Raw genomic sequence first — 22,519 nt, 5'->3', positions numbered from 1 at the left:
TGTGTCTTCAGAAAGCTGAATCTGAAAACTCCAGTGTCCCCCCAGAGGCAGACATCTGAAGGTGGACTGGGAGGGGCAGAACTGGGGCTTGTGTGAAAGGGAGAATCCAACCTGCTTGGGTGGAGCAGAGAGTTGTTGAAACTCAGGAAGCCTTGATCCAGGCTTGCTGTGTCACAGGTCTCCAGGGCAGCAGGGCTGTGCTGACTCTTTCTCAACCAGAGGTCAGTCCCCTGCCAGACCTCCCTCACCTGGAGTGGACACCACAGACTGGAGCCAGAGCATCCGAGTGAGCAGGGTCCCGTGGGTGGCCCTGGGGCCCAGGCCTTGTCCTAGGCCTCTCCTGGATGTGGCGGGTAAAGCCGAGGGGCTCTGGCCCCATGTAGTTTAAACATTTGAGGGGACCGGAGGGCCCAGCCCACACTGCGCTATGATTAACAGGCTTCCCCCGGACTTGGGTTGGGGGCTTGATGGAGCTTTTAAGTTCTGCTTTGCATCAGGCCCTGGGGTTCTTTATGGCCTGCTCACTGCACCTCCCCGCCCACCCCCTTCACCATTTTTTGAGGCAGCCTAAATTAGAGGGTGAGGTGGTGCAGTGGTGGGAGCTGGATTGGGAAGGGTGGGGAGCAGACCTGAAAACCCCACCCCCCACCCCCACTTTCCTGTCTTTTCCCTTGAGGTAGGAATTGTGTGGCTTGTAAATTATACACATTCCCTTGACATTTCAAATAGTTTACAGTCAGGCAGCAGTTTAAATTGTGGACTGACGATTTTATAGGGCCCAGGGCCCTTTCTCTCAGCCAAGTACTTTAGAGTCACTCTCAAGGAATTGTTTTTGTTATTCTCTAGTATTCAGAGATGTCGGATAATTGGGCTGTTGGTCATGCAGCCAGTCAGCAGGAGAGCGGGATTCGAACCTGCCGTGTGTGGTTGAACGGAATACCTCTTCGGCAAAGGCCATGTCTGAAGTCTCAGGCCCCTGGAGATTTTGGAGTTGGACTAGCTGAGGTCTAGAGAGAGGACGGGACTGGTTCAAGGTCACCCCGGAGGTGGGGTGTGGGGATGTCAGCTGAGGTTAGTGCCCTGCGGGCTGCGGCAGGCCCCGCGTGGGGCCGAGGAGGCGCACCTGGAAGAGCCGCGGGGGACCTGGCGGGGCTGCTGGCGTAGCTCCTGCACTTGTTTCTCCCGGGACCTGCGGGATGGTTGCGTTCCAGGGGAGACCGTATCGCTGCGGAGGCGCCGCGGGGCCGCGGCTGCCCCGGACCGGGCCGCCTGGAGGTGCCAGGGCCGAGGTTCCCCGCGCGGTGGCGGGCTGGGCGGGGAGCGGGCGGGCGGGCGGGCCGGCTGATGTCATGTGAGAAGCGTGCAGACGGACTGAGCGAGCACACCTGGAGCCAGATAAGCTCCGTGTGACCCGGCCGTGAGTCACGGGGCGCAGCGGGGCTCAGCAGCACCGCCGGGAAGAGGCTCCGCGGCGGCGACAGGCGTCACCCTGCGCTGTCCTGGGGCCCGGCTAGGTGCCAGGGGAGCCCCCCACCCCGGGCCACTCCTGCGATTGCTCGGTGCGGGCGGGTGAGCCGGGTTAGCTACCCATCAAGGCCTCGGGGCCTTAGGAAACTGCCGCTCGGGGAGGTCAGAGGCCGAGCGAGAGAGGCCGGCTCTCTCGGGAAAGTATTTCCTTTGTATTTATTTATGAGTGCCGTGCTGGGGGGGTGAGAATGGGGGGACTGATCGTTTTAAGTATCCACCCGCAGCAGCCAAGTCTGGGCGCCCTGTCTTGGGATTTTAACGTTATAGTTTCCATTTCCTGGGGTTTCTGCTTTGCCAGCTGCAGGGTGACCCATTTAAATCTGTCCCCGACTTAAAGCCACAAGACAGCAATGAGATCTATTTTAACCAAGTCCCTCAAGTCACTTTTTTCAAAGCATGAGAAAGCAAGCTTTGAACTTGCCCTTGCAAACCCCTTTACAGTGGTAACGCTAAATGGATTGCTTACTACTTTGTCAAACTTTCCTTTTTTCTCTTTTGAACTTTAAAATCACAAAAGTAACATGCTAAAAAAAGGTTCCATCTGTAGCAAGTCTACAAGTGTTACCCCTCTTTGCCACTACTCCACAGAGAAAATCACGGATATATTTGTGTAATGGATCTTTCCAGGCTATTTTTTTTAAAAGCTTGTCATGAATATTTTATATATTATGTATTTATAGTTGAATACATATATTTTATATAAATAGAATTTTATATAAATTTTCTTTCTGTGGGAAATAAAGGGCATGAAGAAGGAAATTTATACATAATCCACTATCTAAAGGCCCTAGGCGTAAGTGAACACATGCAGGTGTGCACACACGTACCCGTACCAGCTAAATATTCTCACCATCAATAATTAAAACAATATAGACAAAACACAGAAGTCTCCTTTGGTTTTCCCAAAATCTTTGTCTCTTTCCCAGAGTATACATTTTTCTATCCATGTGGAAATACTATACATAATACACATGTGTATATATGCACACATATACATAGCTTAAAAGTTCTTAGTAAAAATTATATACTATCTGGCAGCTTTCTTTTTTTCATTAAACAAGAGAGTATAGAATCTTTCCAGGTCAGTATACACAAATCTACATCATTCTTTTAAATAACTGTCTAGTTCTATAATTATAGCTATTACCCTAGTGATGGATATTTAGAGCGACAGAATTTTGCTATTACAAACAATTCTGCAAAGATTAACCCCATTTATTGTGTGAATATATCTATAATGTCCTATAAATGGAATTGCCCTGTCAAAGAATATATATCTTTAAATATTTTCATAGATACTACAAACCTGCCCTTCTTATATCAATTTATATTCTCATCAACATGTATGAGACACCCTGCTTCTCATCCTCTGATTGATGTTATTAATCTTGGTACTTTTTACTAAATTGCTAAGTGAACACAATATATCTCTGTTTTACTTCATACATCTGTGATTATTATTGAGGCTGAATACCTGTTCACGTTTGTTGGCCATTTATATTTCTGCAACTATGAATTGCTTGTCCTTATCTTGGCAGTAGTTTTATGGGGCCTCTGGACTTGAGCCAGTGTGATCCAGCTTGGCCCTGTTCTCACTGGATTGCTTTCACTTCTTTAGGCTTTACTTTCCATACACAAAGGTCCTGTCCAGCATTAAGATTGCTTGTCTAGGGATTTCCCTGGCATTTTGGCGGTTAAGACTCTGAGCTTCCAATGTAGGGGGCACAGGTTGGATTCCTGGTGGGAGAACTATGATCCTGTGTGTCTCACATCACAGTAAAAAAAAAAAGATTCTATGTCTAGACTTACTTTGTCATACTGGTGTTGATAGTCATTTGTGTACTTCATCACCCTCTCTACCATCCCATTTAGATGGCAAGACTGTGCCCTGCTACTATTGGGTACCACTTTTGAGGGCTTAGTCTGGGCTAGGCATTTTATGAAAGGTATATATATATATATATATATATATATATATTTCATTTAATTCCCATGGCTTAAATGGCAGGTACTATTATCTCCATTAAAAAAAAATGACTTAAGTCATTACCTTAAGTGACTTGCCCAAAATTGCCTCAATATTAACTCAAATTTGTTCTCAGCTTTATTTCCTGATACCCGAAGCCTAAATTCTTTCATGAATTTTATTTATCTTTATACTCCCTGTATTTGGTAAGGTGCTTGATAAATATATATATTTTTCCAACATTTTATCACAAAGCTCTGCAAACATTTTTAAAAGTTAGAGTTTTACAGTACCTTCTAGATTCTACAGTGAACACTTTGTGTGTGTGTGTGCTTAGTCATGTGTGACTCTTTGCAACCCCATGGACTGTAGCCCACCAGGCTCCTCTGTTCATGGGATTCTCCAGGCAAGAATACTGGAATGGGTTGCCATGCCTCCTCCAGGGGATCTTCCTGACCCAGGGAGTGAACCCGAGTTTCCTTTGTCTCCTGCATTGGCAGGTAGATTCTTCACCACCAAGCCACCTGGGAAGCCACAGTGAACACTTTACTCTCCTGTTTACCACATCTTTATCCCTTGATACAACCCTAAGCCATCTTAACTTTATTTACTTTTTTTTTTTTTTTTTGCCACACTGCGTGGCTTGTGGGATCTTAGTTCTCTGACCAGGAATTGAACCTGGGTCATTGCAGTAAAAGTGCTGAGTCCTAGCTACTGGATCACCAGGGAATTCCTCCATCTTACATTTTTTTTTTTTTTTAAAGGGAGGCCCTGGCTCCGATGAGGCCTAGTAGGCCTCTCGCAAGGCCTCCTCCCCTTCCAATCCCATCTTACATTTTTGATGCATCTCAAAGTACATAACAGACACTAAATATACCTTCCCCCAAAACGTTAGCATACATATCATAAACTAGAGTTCAGTATTTGTTTATAATTCTTTTTGTCTTTTGAGTATTTCATCCAATGAAATGCACCAATCTTTCTTGATAACTGTTACATCTGTTAGTTCAATTCAGTCACTCAGTCATGTCCAACTCTTTGCAACCCCATGAACTGCAGCACGCCAGGCCTCCCTGTCCATCACCAGCTCCCGGAGTTCACCCAAACCCATGTCCATTGAGTCGGTGATGCCATCCAACCATCTCATCCTCTGTCGTCCCTTCTCCTCCTGCCCTCAATCTTTCCCAGCATCAGGGTCTTTTCAAATGAGTCAGCTCTTCGCATTAGGTGGCCAAAGTATTGAGTTTCAGCTTCAACATCAGTCCTACCAATGAACACCAAGGACTGATCTCCTTTAGGATGGACTGGTTGGATCTCCTTGCAGCCCCAGGGACTCTCAAGAATCTTCTCCAACACCACAGTTCAAAAGCATCAATTCTTCGGCGCTCAGCTTTCTTCACAGTCCAACTCTCACATCCACACATGACTACTGGAAAAACCATAGCCTTGACTAGACAGACCTTTGTTGACAAAGTAATGTCTCTGCTTTTCAATATGATGTCTAGGTTGGTCGTAACTTTCCTAAGCCTAGTCCTTATCAAGATATGTAACATGGGGGGATGAGGCCTGGCCTCAGGCTCCAGCTTGTGACCAGAGAGGGCTCCGGTCGCCCGCCTTGGGGCTCTCTCCCAAAAAAAAAAAAAAAAAAAAAGATATGTAACATGAACATCACCCCCAAAAGTCCCCTTATGCCCTTTCTCAGGCAATTCCCACTCCCAACCCACCCTTGCTTCCCAGAGGTAACCACTGTTCTGATTTTTTTTCCCCATAGGTTACTTTGACTATACCAGAAGTTCATATAAATAGTACCAAATAGTAGTTCAAGGCTTCTTTTATAGTCACTTAAGAGATGGAGAATCCCAGGGACAGGGAAGCCTGGTGGGCTGCCGTTCTATGGGGTTGCACAGGGTCGGACACAACTGTACTGGCTTAGCAGCAGCAGCAGCAAGAGATGTTTTTGAGGTTCATCCTTGTTGTGTGTATCAGTAGTTGTTTCCTTTTTATTGCTGAGTAGTGTTCTTGCTTGGAGAATCCCAGGGACAGGGAGCCTGGTGGGCTGCCGTCTATGGGGTTGCACAGAGTCGGACACGACTGAAGCGACTTAGCAGCAGCAGCAGTGTTCCATCATGTGACCATGTACATTGAATTGATGCATATTTGTTTTTTAAGTTTTATTTCTGTATTTATTTTTGACTGTGTTGGTCTTTGTTGGTGCACTTGGGCTTTCCCCAGTTGTGGCGAGCAGGGACGACTCTCTAGTTGCGGTGCCCAGGCTTCTTATTGAGTTCTCTTGTTGTGGAGCACGGACTTTAGGGTGCAGGGCTTCAGTAGTTGTGGCTCTTGGGCTCAGTAGTTGTGGCTCTTGGGCTTCAGTAGTTGTGGCTCTTGGGCTCTGGAGCACAGGCTTAGTTGTTCCATGGCATGTGGGATCTTCCCAGATCAAAGATCAAACTGGTGTCTCCTCTACTGCCAGGTGGATTCTTTACCACCGGACCACCAGGGAAGCCCGATACGTGCATATTTGAATTGAATGGTCCTTGTCTTCAAAATGCTTTATGTCTTAATGTGATAAAGCAGCTGAGTTGATTGAGTCAATGGTATTCTGCTTAGATTTGGGGGATAGTAGGGTCGACATGGGGAACTTTCCAGATGGTGTGGTGGTAAAGAACCTTCCTGCCAATGCAGGAGATGTGGGTTTGATCCCTAGGCTGGGAAGACTCCCTGAGGAGGAAATGGCAACCCATTCCAGTATTCTTGCCTGAGAAATCTCATGGACAGAGGAGCCTGGCAGGCTGCAGTCCATGGGGTCACAAAGAGGCAGACATGGCTGAGTGACTGAGCGTGCGTGCGCGCACGCACACACACACACACACACACACAGGGTCAAGATGATTCAGGTACATATCCTAATTTGCATACATACCTTTCCTCCACTTAAAATTAGGAAAGACCTCCTGGAGTAGGGTGATGGGTGAAAGGCAGAGAAGTGGATCAAAAAAAGTTATCATCACTGGAGGGAGTGAGAGATGAAGGGGAGGTAGGTAGAAACTGCAGCCTGAAAGGAGTCCGGAGGTAATGATATCATTGCTACCAGAGACTTTGAACTTGAGGACAGGAGATGTGGCAAAGTCCAAGGTCTACAGGAAGTTGACAGAACCCAGGTCTCTGGCAAACTAGGCTCTGAGACATAAGAAACAGCTGCAGCTGTATTGCAGGTCTGACCCTGGAGGGGGACGCTGCCAGTAGCTCTAAACGTGGGGCACAAGAGAGAACCCAGGCCACAGCCAGGCCTGGCAATTGGTGGGACAACAGTGAGGAGGGGGGATCTTGTGAGCTGTGCAGATAACAGTGGCAGGACAGAGGGTGATGAGGAAAGGGCTGAAATGGATCTAGTTTCCAGAGGCCCCAAGGATTGGGATGAGAGAGGGGTGACTTTGGCAGAAAGTTAATAAATAACCTGTGTCCACAGGAGACTTAGATATTTGGAATTTTAGAGCTAGAAGAGACCTAGATCATGTCGTCCAACCTTGAGCAAAGTGACAGGTTCAAGGTCCCCCAGTGATTTGTTGGCAGATCCAGGCCTAGATACCAGATCTTCTAACATTTCCTGCCAGCACCATCCCCGTGCTGCTGCTGTGACCGTCTGCGGCTTCTGCGGGCTGCAATGACAGTGAGGGACAAGCTTTTGCCGAGACAGCCCAAAGATTCTAGAATTCTGGGGCTGTTTTCCGTTGATACCGCTCAGATACCTAGCCCCCAGCAAAGAGCCAGGATTGGGTAAGGACTGCAGAGTGAGAACTGGAGACTCTAAAAGGTGTGTTGGTGGGACAGCATTGGAGGCAGTTGGGTTCTCTGTGGTTGAACTGGGGCTAAGATACTGGTTTGTTCCCTCCAAGTCCCCAGGGTGGGTTTCTTTCCCCATTTCCCCCCCAGGTCCCTCTGGAACCATCTTCTAAGCTAGCCTTTTAAGAGCATGCAGGTAGTGATGGATGAGAGGTAAGATGGGCAGTAATCAGCCAGAGATCCTTCAACCTAATATATGGTAGGTCTGTCCACACCCCCATCAGCATTCAGGAGGAGAGAGAAAGACTCCCTATGTTGAAATAGAGGCCTGAAGAGACAATACCTGATCCAGGCACTCTGCCACCCTGTATCAGTCCAGGTGCAGCTGCTGGCCAGGGCTGTTCCTAGATTTGTACTTCTTGGGCCCTTAGATTGATTTCCTGGCTTCCCACCCCCAGGTACTATGCATGGAGCAGTAAGAACGAAACAATTCAAAGGGAACTTTGTTTTATCAGGTAGAAACTGAGGTCAGAGGGGGAGAAGGGTACCTGCTAGGTCCACAGAGAGCTGATGGCCAGATTTCCCACCTCTTTGCATATGCTCTACAACAGAAGAATTCTCTAGGCTTGTGCTGCCCAATCTGATAGCCACAAATCAGATTGTCAAATACAGTAAGTCCCTTACTTAAGAACCTTCACGTTGCAAACTTTGAAAGATACAAATGTGCGTGCAGGCCCCTATATGCCAGCTGTTGGTTGCATTGAACTACTATACTTTTCCAGGCGCAGTACTGTAAGAGTAAACATGTTTTCTTTATTTTTTGTGTTTTTTTATCTACATATCATTTATGTGGAAAGTATTATAAACCTATTACAGTACAGTACTATACAGCCGATTGTGTTGGTTGGGTACCTAGGCTGTGTTGGGCCTGTGAACAAACTGGACTTACAAACATGCTCTTGAAACAGAATTTGTTCATATGTAGGGGACTTACTGTACTTGAAATGTGGTTTGTCTGAATCGAGACATGCTCTAAATGCTAAACACACACTGGATTTTGAAGACTTAATATGGAAAAGAGAATGTAAAATATCTCAATATTTTTATATAAATAACATGTTGAGATGACAATATTTTGGATATATTTACATTAAATAAACGGTATTGTTAATTTTACCCATTTCCTTTTACCTTTTTTTTTTTTAATGTGGCTGCTAGAAAATTTACAACTCCATATATGATTTGAATTATATTTCTTGTGGACAGTGCTGCTCTAGAAAAGATACAATGATCTCTCAGGAGCCACATGGGTCAGGGCGCTGGGTGGAGCAGAAACAATCAACCAGCACCCCAGGGCCCTTGGGCATTCCTGGCCCTTGAAGCCTTCCTAGGCACTGTACCTGGGTTGGGAATCCTCAGTAGAATGGGGAGCCTGGAAGACCCTCTTGGTTGTGAGGATGGGGTGCACTGAGAGGAAGGGCCTCTCCAGGGCTTGGCCAGAGCTCACTGCTGCAAAGAGTAAGCTTGCAGGTCTTGGGTCTAGAACTCAGAACAGGAAGCTTTCACAGAGAGAGAAAAAATTACATTTAATTTCTAATTAGGCGGTATGGCCTACTTCTTGTTCCCTGCTGGTTAGAACTAGGAAACCTCTCTCAACTCCACCCCCACCAGGTTTTTCTCTGGTCCTGTCCCCAGTTGAGTGTGCTTGGGGATGGGAGGAGGTTGGTCTCATAAACACTAGAGCTCTGGAGCTAGGTTTTTCTCTCTGGCTGCCACAACTTACTTCCCAAGGCTATATTTAGGTGTCGGTCTGGGGAAAAGGATGTGAGTTTTTCAGGATCCTGTTTATCCAGCAGACCCCACCCCACCCCCACCTTGCAGCTGTCTGTCTTCTGTTCAGTCTGGAACTTCCCCCTTACTTCCCTCCCTGCTTCACTGTGGGCGCCCAGGCCCTAGAAAGAAAACAACATTTGCCATTGAATCCTGCAGTTGCCACCTACTAGCTGTGTGACAACTAACATATACTTAATTTTCGGAGCCCCGTTTTCTCATTTGCAAAGTAGAGATAATGATACCTACCTTGCAGGGATGCTGTGAGGTTCAAATGAGATAGTGTAAAGGGCCTGGCATTATGCCTGGTGAGTGGCAGTCATTAAATAAGTGTTGGTTCTTTGAGATCTGTCCAGCGGTGGCTCAGGCTGCTGCTTCAGGGGTAGCAGGTTTAGGAACGAGCCCAGGAGCATGTGATGTCTGGTGCCTTAATGGACAGTGGCTGTGGAAGGTCACTTGCCTTGTTCCTTTGTGTTTGAATCTTAAGTTAGGTCCCAGGTTGGCTTGATGGCATCCTTTTTTTAAAAAAATACTTTTATTTACTGACTTATTTTTGGCTATGCTGGGTCTTCATTGCTGCATGGGCTTTTATCTACTTGGGGCGAGTCGGGGCTTACTCTCTAGTTGTGGTGCTCAGGCTTCTCATTGTGGTGGCTTCTCTTGTCGGGGATCCGGGCTCTAGGGTGTGCCCGCTCTAGGGCCCCCGGGCTTTGTAGCTGTGGCACATGGGCTCAGCAGTTGCAGCTGCCAGGGTCTACAGTACAGGCTCAGTAGTTGTGGCGCATGGGCTAAGTTGCTCCACGTGGCATGTGGGATCTTCCTGGACCAGGGATTGAACCTGTGTCTCCTACATTGGCAGGCGGATTCTTTACCACTGAGCCACCAGGGAAGCCCCAACAGCATCCTCTTAACTAGGAGGTTAGAGCTCCCAGATGCCATGCTGTGTACACCTAAGCGTGGGTCCATCAGGGATTACAGGAAATGATAAGATTTTGAAGTCTGGGCTTTTACAAACTTGTATCGTTGCCTTATTTGTAAAATGGGAGTAATGATAGACCTATCCATGGCATCACCAACTCAATGGATATGAGTTGGAGCAAACTCAGAGATAGTGAAGGACATGGAAGCCTGGTGTGCTGCAGTCCATGAGGGTCGCAAAGAGTTGGATACGACCTAGCGACTGAACAACAATAACAAGAACACCCATAGCAGTGTTATGAGGGTCACCTCGAGACAGTATTGGGTGAGACAGAGCCCCTGGCACGTAGCTGGCACTCGGTGAGGGGCAGTTGTGCTCATTGGTTGGCCATGTCTGGGCTCTGCTGGAATAACCTCTCTCTGTTTCTGTCTGCAGCGGCAAGGGCGGGGCACAAGGGCCCTGTACTAAGCACCTGTAATCCTCTGGGGGTGCCACCCCTGGAAACAGCGCCCCCACCATGTTTAACCTCATGAAGAAAGACAAGGACAAAGATGGCGGGCGGAAGGAGAAGAAGGAAAAGAAGGAGAAGAAGGAGCGGATGTCGGCGGCGGAGCTGCGGAGCCTGGAAGAGATGAGCCTGCGTCGCGGCTTCTTCAACCTGAACCGCTCCTCCAAGCGCGACTCCAGGACGCGCCTGGAGATCTCCAACCCCATCCCCATCAAGGTGGCCAGCGGCTCGGACCTGCACCTGACGGACATCGACTCAGACAGCAACAGGGGCAGCGTCGTCCTGGACTCGGGCCACCTGAGCACAGCCAGCTCCAGCGATGACCTCAAGGGCGAGGAAGGCGGCGGGCGGGGTTCAGTGCTGCAGCGGGCGGCCAAGTTCGGCTCCCTGGCCAAGCAGAACTCGCAAATGATCGCCAAGCGCTTCTCCTTCTCCCAGCGTAGCCGGGACGAGAGCACGTCGGAAACCTCCACCCCCTCAGAGCACTCTGCCGCCCCATCTCCGCAGGTGGAGGTGAGGACCCTGGAGGGACAACTGACGCAGCATCCCGGCCTGAGTATCCCTCGATCAGGACCTCGGTCCCGAGCCCCGGAGCTGGTGACCAAGAGGTTTCCGGCTGACCTGCGTTTGCCCCCGGTGCTGCCCCCACCACCCCCTGCCCTCCGGGAACTAGAACTGCTGCGAAGGCCCACCGGGGACTTCGGCTTCTCCCTGCGGCGCACCACCATGCTGGATCGGGGGCCTGAAGGCCAGGTCTACCGGCGGGTGGTTCATTTTGCGGAGCCCGGCGCGGGCACCAAGGACCTGGCCCTGGGGCTGGTGCCCGGTGACCGTCTGGTGGAGATCAATGGACTCAAGGTGGAGAACAAGTCCAGGGATGAGATTGTGGAGATGATCCGGCAGTCTGGGGACAGCGTGCGGCTCAAGGTGCAGCCTATCCCAGAGCTCAGCGAGCTCAGCCAGAGCTGGCTGCGGAGCGTGGAGGGACTCCGCAGGGAGCCAGCCCATGTGAGTGTTTGCCTGGGCAGCCGGGGGTGAGCGGGGACTGGGTATGCTGGCCTCTCTGGTGTTTGTACCTGGGAGTTTGGTTGGGGTACCCAATAGCTATCATTAGAGCCTAGCAAGTGCGAGGGGTGATGCGATCCACTCCTTGGGCTCTGGGACAACTTATCTGGCCTGTGGGGAGAAGTGACCCCAGCAGATGTGATACACTGCAATACAGAATGTGTGATACCTGCGTGGGCTTGTATGTCCTGAGCCCTAAATTGAGGCACTGAGAAAGCTAACATGTGCCACTTCCAGCTATGAGAGACACTCTGGACTACTACTAGTCCAGACTGGTATGTAAACTAAAATATAGGATTTCCATTTTTTATGTATTGGAGGTGAAAAAAAGATAAATTATTTTAAATCAGGTCTCACATGGGACATCTGTAATGTGTGGCTGCTTTAGTATAGCTCTTGGGGAGATGACTGCAGGCCTCCTTTTACCCCTGAGCAACTGAGGAGCTGAACACCAGGTAAGGTTGCAGAGATAAGCAGGGGCCAGATCATGGAGGACCTTGTAAATAATGGTAGGAGTTTAGATTTTAGTCCAGTGAAATGGTACCATTGTAGGATTTTCAGCAGGGGAGTGACTGGATCTGATTTATAAAGATCACTTGGGCTCCAACAGTCTTTATTATCTCCTGGAAGAAGAAAAGCACAGCCCTGGAAAGGTAACAGGGATCTAGCCTACAGAGATAGTATGACCTGACTGTCCCTGAGATCTCAACTCATATCAAGCCCACAGAAAACAGCCATGGAAGGGGTGACATAGGAGCAGAAGACACTGAGATTAGATGTGTGAGCAGGTCTCTAGGGGAATGGATATCTCTAACCCCAGGGGACTTTTGATAGGGTGGCTACATATCAGTTTGGAATGTTCTGCCTAGAGACAATCCATGAGGGATAAGTTGGCTCTAGCCCTCCCTTTCTCCTGCCTGTGGGTTTTAGGATTGTCTGGATCTGGTCCCTGCAGCCTGACCACTGCATAGCCTGGCCGGGACCTTTCAGCACTAAGTGACCGGCCAGATGTGTCAAAGTCAAAAGTGGGAGGAAATGCTAAGGAAGCAGGCAGAGTCCCCATCCTAGCTTTCTCCCAGGGAGGGGAAGTGGACACTCGGTTGGCTGTTCAGTCTGGCAGCATCTTGGGCCTGGAGGGCCTGGGAGCAGCAGGGTTAGGCTCTGGCAGGAAGCACTGGAGTCAGGTCTCCGACCTTCCTCTACCCTGGGGCTGGTGGGGTCAGGATGCTCTGCTAGTCAGGAAAGGGTTGTGAGGGGGAGGGAGCCTGTCATGGAATCCAGGGTAGGACTGGGACTCATTTATTCCAGAAACACCCATCAAGCACCTACTGTGTGTTAGCCATCAGACTAGACTGAACTCAGGGAACCACGGCCTAGAGGGAGTAGGCTTTATTTCAGAGCCAGAGATGATACCATGATCATACCACGGGTCTCTCTGCTTTCTACCAGGGTAATATTGCTTTTAAGAGATGGAATTTTCTTCCTCTTTAAGAATGAATCCCCTCTGGGAGATTGTTGCCAGCTCCCTGCTGAACCACAGCACAGGCCTCTGAGGGGCCCTGGGCCTGGCATCCCAGATGCTGTTCAGTTTTGTCCTTAGAGCACACGGATCATCCTGGCATCTCACATTTCCCAGCCACTCTCCCTTCCCAGCTAGCTGCTGCTGCCTCCTCCCTGGGGAATTGGATGGCTCAGCTGTCGAGGCCCTGGTGGATCCTGCAGTACAGCAGGTACCCCTGAAAGGCCGGGTTGCTCTCGCCCCTGTGGGGCAAACCCAGCTGATGCCCAGAGGACGTCTCCCTCCACCTGGGGGATCAGGCATGGGAGGCAGTAGAAAGCCCCATCGTCAGGAGTCTCCTAGAGCCCTCTGACAGGTTCAGAGTAGCCTCTGCATCTTTTCCTACCTGGGTAGGTGGTGGGGACTCGGGCCACAGCAGAGAAAAGCAGAGCGAGCCCGGCATTCCAGTGTCCTGGGACGGCCCCCCCGGGGCTGGTGGAGGAGTGTTGCACCCTCTTCTGGGACTCTCGTCCTTTATCTCCTCCTCTTCCTCCCACTCCTACTCCTGCTTCTTTTCTTGGCAGCGATTCTAATCCCAGTTCCATGCCAAGAAAAGAGTCTTCCCGCCTCCTCCAGGCTCCTGGGCGGGGAACCCTGACAACTCCAGCCCCACAGGGACAGCTCCTGGCGGTCACCCTGCCCATCAGGCCATCCATCAACTGTGTCCACACGTCGCCTGTCCCCAGGGAGCTCTGAGGGAGCTGGCTAGACATCTGTTCCCTCTCTGCACACAGATGGGGGCCATGGGGCCTTTTCTCCGCAACCTCTTCAGAGGACCCCAGGGAGACACAGCCCCGTGGGTTTCCTTCTCACATGGTGTGTGTCCAGAATGCTCGGTTCACACCTCCTTCGTGTGTCCCTGTGGCTGCTCAACAGGGTTCCACTGGGAGCAGGGGTGAGCTCCGGCAGGACTTGGGACCTCATAGGAATCACTTAGCTGGCCCGGGAGAAGCAGCTCTTGTGTCTTTTCTTCCACTCACCTGCCTATGAAACAAACATTTGTTGAGCGCTTCCTGTGTGCTCGGTCCTGGGGTCCAGCACTGAATAGCACATAACCCCAGCCCCAAGGAGCTCACAGTCTGGTGGGAGAGGTGCTCAAGCAGCAGACAAAGACGGTGCCATTTGAGAAGCTCAATGACAGAGGCCAGGACATGGTCCTGGGGAGCACAGAAGAGGGACTTCTAGCACAGCCTTGGGAAGGAATGAGAGAGAACCAATATCTGGGAGGGAGATGAGTGTAGGGGAGACAAGAGGAGGAAGAGGAAGGAGGTAAGACACATGCCGAGGTCTAGAGACTGGAGAGAATGACACATCTGGGGAATAAGACTGGGGGATTGTGTGGGGACAGTATTGAGAGGAGCAGCAGGAGAGGCGAGCAGGAAGCAGGTCATTGAGGCCCTTGTGAGTCATCTAGGGAATGCGAACTTTAACCTAAAGGCAATGAAGCGATTTAATTAGGGAGTGATGGGAACAGGTTTTTGAAAAACCTCTCTGGCTGCTTATGGAGAATGCTTTCAGCTCGAGCAAGGATAGCTGTGGGGAGACTAGTGAGGGAGCTGTAGTATCTCAGTTAAAATGGACGGAGGCCTGAATTCTGGTAGAAGCAGTGCAGATGGAGAGACATATCCGACAGGAGCAACTGAAGTAGGCTCTGTTGTCTTTTTTTATTTGTTTTTATTTTAAAAATTTTTTAAAATTATAGTCGATATACAATGTTGTGTTAGTTTTTGGTGTTCAGCAAAGTGATTCAGTTATGCGTGTGTGTGTGTATATATATATATATTTTTTTTTTCAGATTCTTTCCCACTATAGTTCATTACAAGATATTGAATATCGTTCCTTGTGCTATACAGTAGGACCTTGTTGCTTATCTATTTTATTGGTATTTGTATTTGTTAATCCCAAGCTCCTAATGCATCTGTTCCACCTCCCGCTTTCTCCTTTGGTAATCATAAGTTTGTTTTCTATGTCTGTGAGTCTGTTTCTCTTCTGTAAATAAGTTTATTTATATCAAATTTTTAGACTCCACATTTAAGTGATGTCCTAGGATATTTGTCTTTCTCTGACTTACTTCCCTTAGTATGATAATATCTCTGTTTATTCCTGTTGCTGCAAATGGCATTATTTCATTCTTTTTTTTATAGCTGAGTAGTATTCCATTATGTGTGTGTATGTATGTGTGTATAAATATATATATATATATATCACATTTTCTTTATCAGTTCATCTGTCCATGGACATTTAGGTTGCTTCCTTGTCTTGGCCATTGTAAATAGTGCTCTTATGAACTTAGGGGTGCCCTGTAGTCTTGTTGATTGGCTGGTGTGGGAGAAGGAAGAGAGGAGGGGTGAAGTGTGATGCCAGAGTTAGGGGAAGAGGCTAAGTCCTTTCTTCAGCTCCTCAGGGAAAATGTTTTAGGATGTCTGTTTGGGGATCAGTTACTAAAGTTTTCTAAAGGCAAAGAGATCCTTGAGTCGGTGAAATTGGAGGAGGTTTTGGTAATGATGAGGATCTTAAAACCCTAGTTGGTTCAGAATTCCTTCCTCCAGGTCCATGAGTCTGTGTGGGCAAGTCAATACTCTATAAGAAGGGGGAAAAGCCTGTTATGGACTAGGACCTGAGAGAGGGGAGAGCCGACCTTTTCTGTTCATATTCTCATTGGGCCTTCACTGGGGACAAATATGGTGTCTGAGAAATGGAGGGTGTTTCTACTGAGCTCAGAAAAGCCCACCTGGCTAAACCCTGCCCAATGCATTTGTCCCCCTGCCACCAAGAGCCAGAGGAGCTGGCCTGCATGGGAGCCATACCTAGAAAGCACTGCTCCCCTGAGCTTTCGAGGATGTGGTAGGAGGGGAGAGGTTGGTGCTTTAAGGAAGGTGTATCACTTATCACTCCCTCCCATCCAAGGCTGGTTTCCTGAACCCTCTCAAGCTGTCGGGCATTTGCCTGAGATCTGTAGTCCAGTCTCTTCTGTTGGAACTTAGGGTTTGTACTCAAAGGCTGTAGGGATGTAAGTTTCCTAAAGAGGTCATCGTGTCCATCTAAAACCACCTCCAGACTCAGGAGAATCTGGAAGATAGCATTTATAATGTAAACAGCATGGACTTTGTAGCCAGAAAGACCTGTGTTTGCGTTTTCCTAAAGTTACCAAGCTTTTGTGAGCTTTAGTTTACTTACTCCTTTAAGCTTTTTTTAAAAAAAAATTTGCTTGGCTGTGCTAGGTCTTAGTTGCAGCATGCAGGATCTGGACCCCTGATCAGTTGCAGCATGTGGGATCTGATTCCCTGACCAGGGATGGAACCTGGGCCCCCTGCATTGGAAGGTGGACTCTTAACCATCCGACTGCCAGGGAAGTCCCTCCCTTAAACATTTAATGAATCTGCTTAGGGACTAGCACTATACCAGGCTTAGGGAGATTAAATAAATAAAATGCAATCTTTCCTTGAGGAAGCATGAAGTGAAGTGAAGTGAAGTCGCTCAGTTGTGTCTGCATAGACCTAAGTAAAGAAATGCAACCAGGTACTATAACTGCTATCACAGGTCTGAACAGCTATGCAGTGGGGTGAGGAGGAGGAAATGGCCAGTCCTGCCACAGGAGAAGGGGTGGCAATTAGGAGAGGCCTCCCAGGCAAAGTGAGCCATGACCACTCTAATGCTAATGCTAAGTCACTTCAGTCGTGTTCGACTCTGTGCGACCCCATAGACGGCAGCTTACCAGGCTCCCCCGTCCCTGTGATTCTCCAGGTAAGAACACTGCAGTGGGTTGCCATTTCCTTCTCCAATGCAGGAAAGTGAAAAGTAAAAGTAAAGTCGCTTAGTCGTGTCCGACTTTTAGCGACCCCGTGGACTGCAGCCTACCAGGCTCTTCCATCCATGGGATTTTCCAGGCAAGAGTACTGGAGTGGGGTGCCATTGCCTTAACAGGCTCTATTCTTTCCTCCCAGAATTTGAGAAGACTCAAACTCAGAGAAGTATTCACGCCCAACTAACTACAGTTTTCTCTGAGAAGGAGAATAAGACTGGTGCTAAAGGGAAACTTGTTTTTTATTCTGCACACCACGCTCTGTGGGCCTTTATTGAAGATAAACATGTTTGTGTATCAGATGATGTCGCTTATTAGACTTTAGCAGTAGTAAACGCTCAGGGAGATTAGTTCCCTTCCCTCTGCCCAGTCTCTAATACCATCCATGGGAGGCAGTTTTACAGCCTCTGTGTTAATGAGGGGCTTCCCTAGTAGCTCAGCGTCTAAAGAATCTGCCTGCAATGCAGGAGACCCCAGTTCAATTCCTGGGTTGGGAAGTTCCCCTGGAGAAGGGATAGGCTACCCATTCCAGTATTCATGGGCTTCCCTGGTGGCTCAGACGGTAAGGAATCTGCCTGCAGTGTGAGAGACCTGGGTTGGATCCCTGGGTTGGGAAGATGCCCTGGAGGAGGGCATGGCAACCCACTCCAGTATTCTTGCCTGGAGAATTCTCCCCATGGACAAAGGAGCCTGGTGGGCTACAGTCCATCGGGTCTCAAAGAGTCGGACAGGACTGAGCCCACACACACATGCTACCTGTGTTAATCAGTCCATTCTAGTGCTCTTCCATTCTTGCCCCTGGTAAGGTTTTCTTTCCAATAGGACTCCTAACACTTTTGTCCAAACTCTTTCTCTGAAGCTCTGTTCTTAAAGACAGCCCACTGGTGGGAGAGGTGGGACACTGGGGTGCTCTCTTGCTTTTAACAGCATTTTAGAGCCAGGCTTTTCTGACCTGCAGGCGTGTTCCCCAATGGCCTTGCAGGGGACTGGCCAGGCAGGGTTGTCTGCATTTGGGAGAAGGCTATAATGGAGGCCCTGGGAAGAAACGGTGTGAGCCGCCTCTTCCTGGTCCCCAGGACCCCTGGGTACTGTCACGAGTGGGGCCCAAAAGGTTCCAAGGGGAGACTTGAAACTGCTGCTTCCTGGTCTGCTAGGCTGGCTTCTGGGCAACAGGCTTTCTCAGGGGATTCTGCTGGTGGTGGGGTGGTGGGGTACTGCCTGAGTTCAGTGTTCTAGAATGCCCTGTTCCTACTGCTACTCCAGGACATTGTCACTTCATTTTATGCCAAAGTTTCTGGAATCAGAGTCTCACCATGGGAGAGCCTGGTTTGGGGGCTCAGGGTGGAACCCAAACTATGTCCTTTTGGATATATGAAAGGCAGGTGGGTAGGTTCAAGGATGTATGACCTGGTGAGCGAAAGGTCTTTTGGGGAGCATTTTGGGGGGTTGTCCTGGATTAGTGGGGCACCTGGGACCAGCAGAATAGTGTGGTGAACTAGGTCACTTCCATTCTGCTAGGTCTCCCTTCTGTCTTCAGAGGTCCAGTCTGCCTTTTCCCCAGGGAGATGCTAGACGAACGACAGCCCCAGAGTGCCCTGGCCACCCAGCCCGTGGGTGGTGGGCACAGTGCCCAGGCCGCATTGGCCTGGGTGTGGGTACATGTCATGGTCACTGGTTGTTTTCGCAGGCACAGCTTGGAGCCCTGATGCAGGGGCAGGGCCTTGATGGAGGTAGGCTGTTCCAGCCCCTTCCGGCACTGGCCAGCACCCCTCCGGCCCACCCTGATCCCCCAGACCACCTTGGCCTCCTCTCCCTTCTGATCTCTTTTATTTATATTGAAATGGTTCTGGAAAATACCAGATATGCAAACACCCAGACAGGGGGAGGTGGGTGAGGAGTGGGGTGAAGGAGGGGGTGTGTGTGTGTGTGGCGGGTGGGAACACAAGTATTTTAAAAATGCTGCAAATCTCTACAGCATTTCCCAGAAACCACAAGCACGCGTTCTGCCTGCCAGCAGGGCTCCCGCTGCCCCCCTACCCTGAGCTGCTGGATTCTCCTCACTGGAGCCTGGGGTGGGGAGCAGCGTTGTGGGGGTGGGGATTGGTGACCCGTTGGTGTGGGGGCTCCCCTGCTGCCTGGGCAGGTTGCCTGGTGCCTCCTTTGTCCGTCTGGGCAGCGGGTATGAATGTGCCCCAGGCCTCCGCAGCACCCTGGGCACCCACCACGCCAGACAGGCACTGCCAAGGAGTGGAGTCATCATGGTCCCCCACCCTTTGCTGTGCCGTTTGGGGGGCCCCCAGCCAACCCTCGAGTCCCATGTGGTGTTTGGCAGCAGCTTCTGTTCTGTTAAATACAGGGGACAGTGTTAGCAAAGCTTATTTTTTCAGTCATTGGCTCTAGTTGGGTTGGGAAACTATTTCCTTAGACCTGGGTCACTGCTCTGGCTCCCTTCACCTCCTGCCATATGTTCCTCAGAATCAGGGCATGGCGTTCTGCCGCGGCCTGGTTCACCCAGCCACTCTGCACAAACTCTGTGGCAGGAAAGAATGTCAGGGGTCCACCTGGCCTTCTGTGTGGCACCCAGTACAGTGTGTAGCTCACACAGGCTCCCTAGATGGTATTTAATTGATCTGGTAAAGATTTAGTCCGAATAGAAATGCTTTGAGGGAAGGGCAGGAAAAATAGTAGCGAGATTGAAGATCATGGTTAGCATTCACTCCGCTTCTGTTAGAGGCTGTTCTAGATGTCTTCCACATATGAACTCAGTACATTTTCCCAGCAACCCTTTGAAGTAGGTACTATAATGATCTCTGTTTTGCAGATGAGGAAACTGGATTACAGAGAGGTTCAGGTTAGGTAAGTTGCCTACGGTTTCATGGCTACTAAGTCCCTGGTCAGGATTTCAACTCAGGGTACACCTCCTGGCCCTTCACTCTGCATAGGAGAGCTGTGTATCCACATGTGTATGTATGTGTTAGTCGCTCAGTCACGTCTGACTCTCTGTGACCTTATGGACTGTATGCAGCCTGCCACGCTCCTCTGTCCATGGAATTCTCCAGGCAAGAATACTGGAGTGGGTAGCCATTCCAATATTTTTCTGGGGATCTTCCCAACCCAGGGGATCTTCTCCAGGGGATCTTCCCAACCCAGGGATGAAACCCCAGGTCTCCTGCATTGCAGGCAGATTCTTTACTGTCTGAGCCACCAGGGAAGCCCTGTGTATCCATATATCCATGTATACATCCATACATCTACATAAGGTAGAGGAAGGCAGTCTCTGGGTATCCTTATACATCCACTGCCCAGCCCAGGCCTGGGCCTTCTGATTCCTGCTCCCAGGTCCCTAGAAGCCTCTTCTCCAGAAGGAAAGGGGGCGCCAGGGGGATGACTGGCCACTCATGCTGTGTGGATGCTACAGAAGGATGTGACCGTTGCTCTCAGCCTCTCTGGAGAATCCACCTGAGGAAGCGAGCCCAAGGGGCAGCAGGCAGGATTCAATCATTTTTTTTTTTTTCTGATGTGGACCATTTTAAAAGTCTTCATTGAGTTTGCTACAATATTGCTTCTGTCTTATGTTTTGGTTTGTGGGCACTGACGTGTGTGGGATCTTAGCTTCCCGACCAGGGGTCGAACCCATGCCCCCTGCATTGGAAGGTGAAGTCTTAACCACCGGACCACTGGGGAAGTCCTGGGATTTAACCTTGTGGGAGCTGGGAGAGGTACTGGAAAGGTGCCTGAGGGAAGCCATGGGAAGAGAAGTGTCTTGGCAGCCTTCAGGTTTGGAACCCTGGAGTGGGGGAGGGGTGTTCATTTGCCCCTTATACATCTTCCCCTGCTAGATTCTGGAAGCCAGGCACATTGCCCCCTCACCTTTTTGGCTCTCACTGACATGCTGGTACTGACCTCTGTAGCCCTTAGGGTAGCAAGATCCCAGAATGTCGCCTCTGACCAGGAGCAGGTCCTCTTATTTTATACAGGAGTGAGCGTGTCATTTTCTAGTGTGCCCCGTGGGACAAAGGCAAGGACTGCGGCCTGGCACAGCGCCTGGCAGGTGGCAGGCGTGCAACTCAGCGTTCCCGCTGGCTTCTGCCATCCAGTGCCTGCTGTTTCTTTTGTCTGTAATGCTTTTTCCCGTCCACCCCCGTATATTTATACATACACGGGGGCCCGGTTTGACCATCATTTCCCCAGGGAAACCTTCCCTGGTCCTCTCTCAGACCACGTCAGGTCTACAGCCCCCTTCTTCTCCTTCATCAGGATTGTAATGAATTTGTTCTCTTCTCATGTCTGCCCTGCTGGAGCACTTGAGAGGGGTGGATATTTTGTTGAAGGAAAGAAGGTGTAAGAACGAGTAAGAAACTGGTTCCCTTGTTCAGCTCAGTCTGTGTTTCCTAGAACCCTCCCCGCTGGCCGTCCTCCGTGACTCAGCTGCAGTGTGTTACGACTCTTGGTTCTGTGCTCAGATGCTCAGCGTCCCTCAGAGGAGTGGAGGCGAGATGGGACTAGGCAGCCAGGAGCTGGAGCCTGGGAAGGGGCTCTGGGAGGAGGGCCGCTGGGACAGCCTGCCCAAGGAGGCACCGAGCGCGGGTGAGAAGCAGATTCGGGGTCACCTGGGTCACACAGTGTCCAGCCCAGGGGACCTGGGAGGAATGTGCCTGTCTTAGTGGCTGCAGGTCTCTGAGTGGGTGGAGCGTGGCCCGGCCAGGGCACAGGGCGCCCTCTTCCCTTCTGCTTTCCCTGGGCTGCCTGAGTGCTGGAATGTTGGCAGGCTGGGAATGTTCACAGCAAGGATTTTTCCCAGTCAGGGTGACAGATTCCAGCTGGAGCCTGGGGACAGCTCCCCCGTGGGCAGGGGCTACCGGAGAGATGGGTGGGGCGGGGGCAGAGGTGGGACACCCCCAACTCCTCTGCTCTTGGGGCCGGGACTCGGTTCCCATCCTCTCTGGGAGATGCAAGGGGGACCCAGCGAGGGGGCAGCCGGGCTCCTGGAAAAGCGGTGGGAGGCCTTGGGGACCAGAGACCTTGCTCAGCAAGGCAAGAACATGGCTGGTCTTATCCTCCAAGCCCTCACTTCCTCCAGTCGGTGCATGCATCAGGAAGGGTGCCGCCTGGAATTCCGTCCTCAGGTGGGGCTGCATCTGCTCAGACCTGGTTCTCTGGCCTCTAGGGACCAGCAGCCTTGGCGCGAGGTAGCACTGCTGAGTTTGTCATCTGCATCTTTCCGCCACCTCGCAGAGGCCCCACAGCCACCTCCAGGGCCCGATTCTTTCTTAGTGACCTTTCCAGCCCCTATGCCCTCTGATCTCAGTTCTGCTGGCTCCTCCCTCCCACTCCCATTTCTGCAAGGAGCTGACTCACTTCCTTCCTTCCCCACCAGCTTCTCTCACTGCCAAGTGCTAGGGCAAGCGTGTACCCACAGGGAGGGGGGTCTCTCACAGGGCACTTCCTGGGCTCCCTTCTCTGTCAGCAGGACTATGAGGCTGCCCCTGGCTCTGGGCAGAGCAGGGCTGGAAGCAAGGTGGACCGGGGATGGGTGGACCTGGCTCCAGGCTATAGGGAAG

The 22,519-nt window shown here is 50.4% G+C and overlaps 1 protein-coding gene across 7 annotated transcripts in view; it reads left to right on the top strand.

Moving 5' to 3' along the window:
• The window catches only part of MYO18A (myosin XVIIIA), a 101,456-nt gene that overhangs the window by 2,347 nt on the left and 76,590 nt on the right, over window positions 1-22,519 (top strand). For all 7 annotated transcript variants that reach the window (XM_061390582.1, XM_061390580.1, XM_061390581.1 and 4 more), the window contains exon 2: window positions 10,461-11,541. In XM_061390582.1, the coding sequence (XP_061246566.1) occupies window positions 10,543-11,541 (999 nt within the window). In that variant the 5' untranslated portion in view covers window positions 10,461-10,542. The remainder of the gene's footprint in view (window positions 1-10,460; window positions 11,542-22,519) is intronic.

Source organism: Bos javanicus, chromosome 19 (assembly GCF_032452875.1).
Source record: "Bos javanicus breed banteng chromosome 19, ARS-OSU_banteng_1.0, whole genome shotgun sequence".
NCBI lineage: Eukaryota > Metazoa > Chordata > Mammalia > Artiodactyla > Bovidae > Bos > Bos javanicus.
The sequence above is the reverse complement of the archived record's forward strand: the minus strand, read 5'-3'. Positions and strand labels throughout refer to the sequence as shown.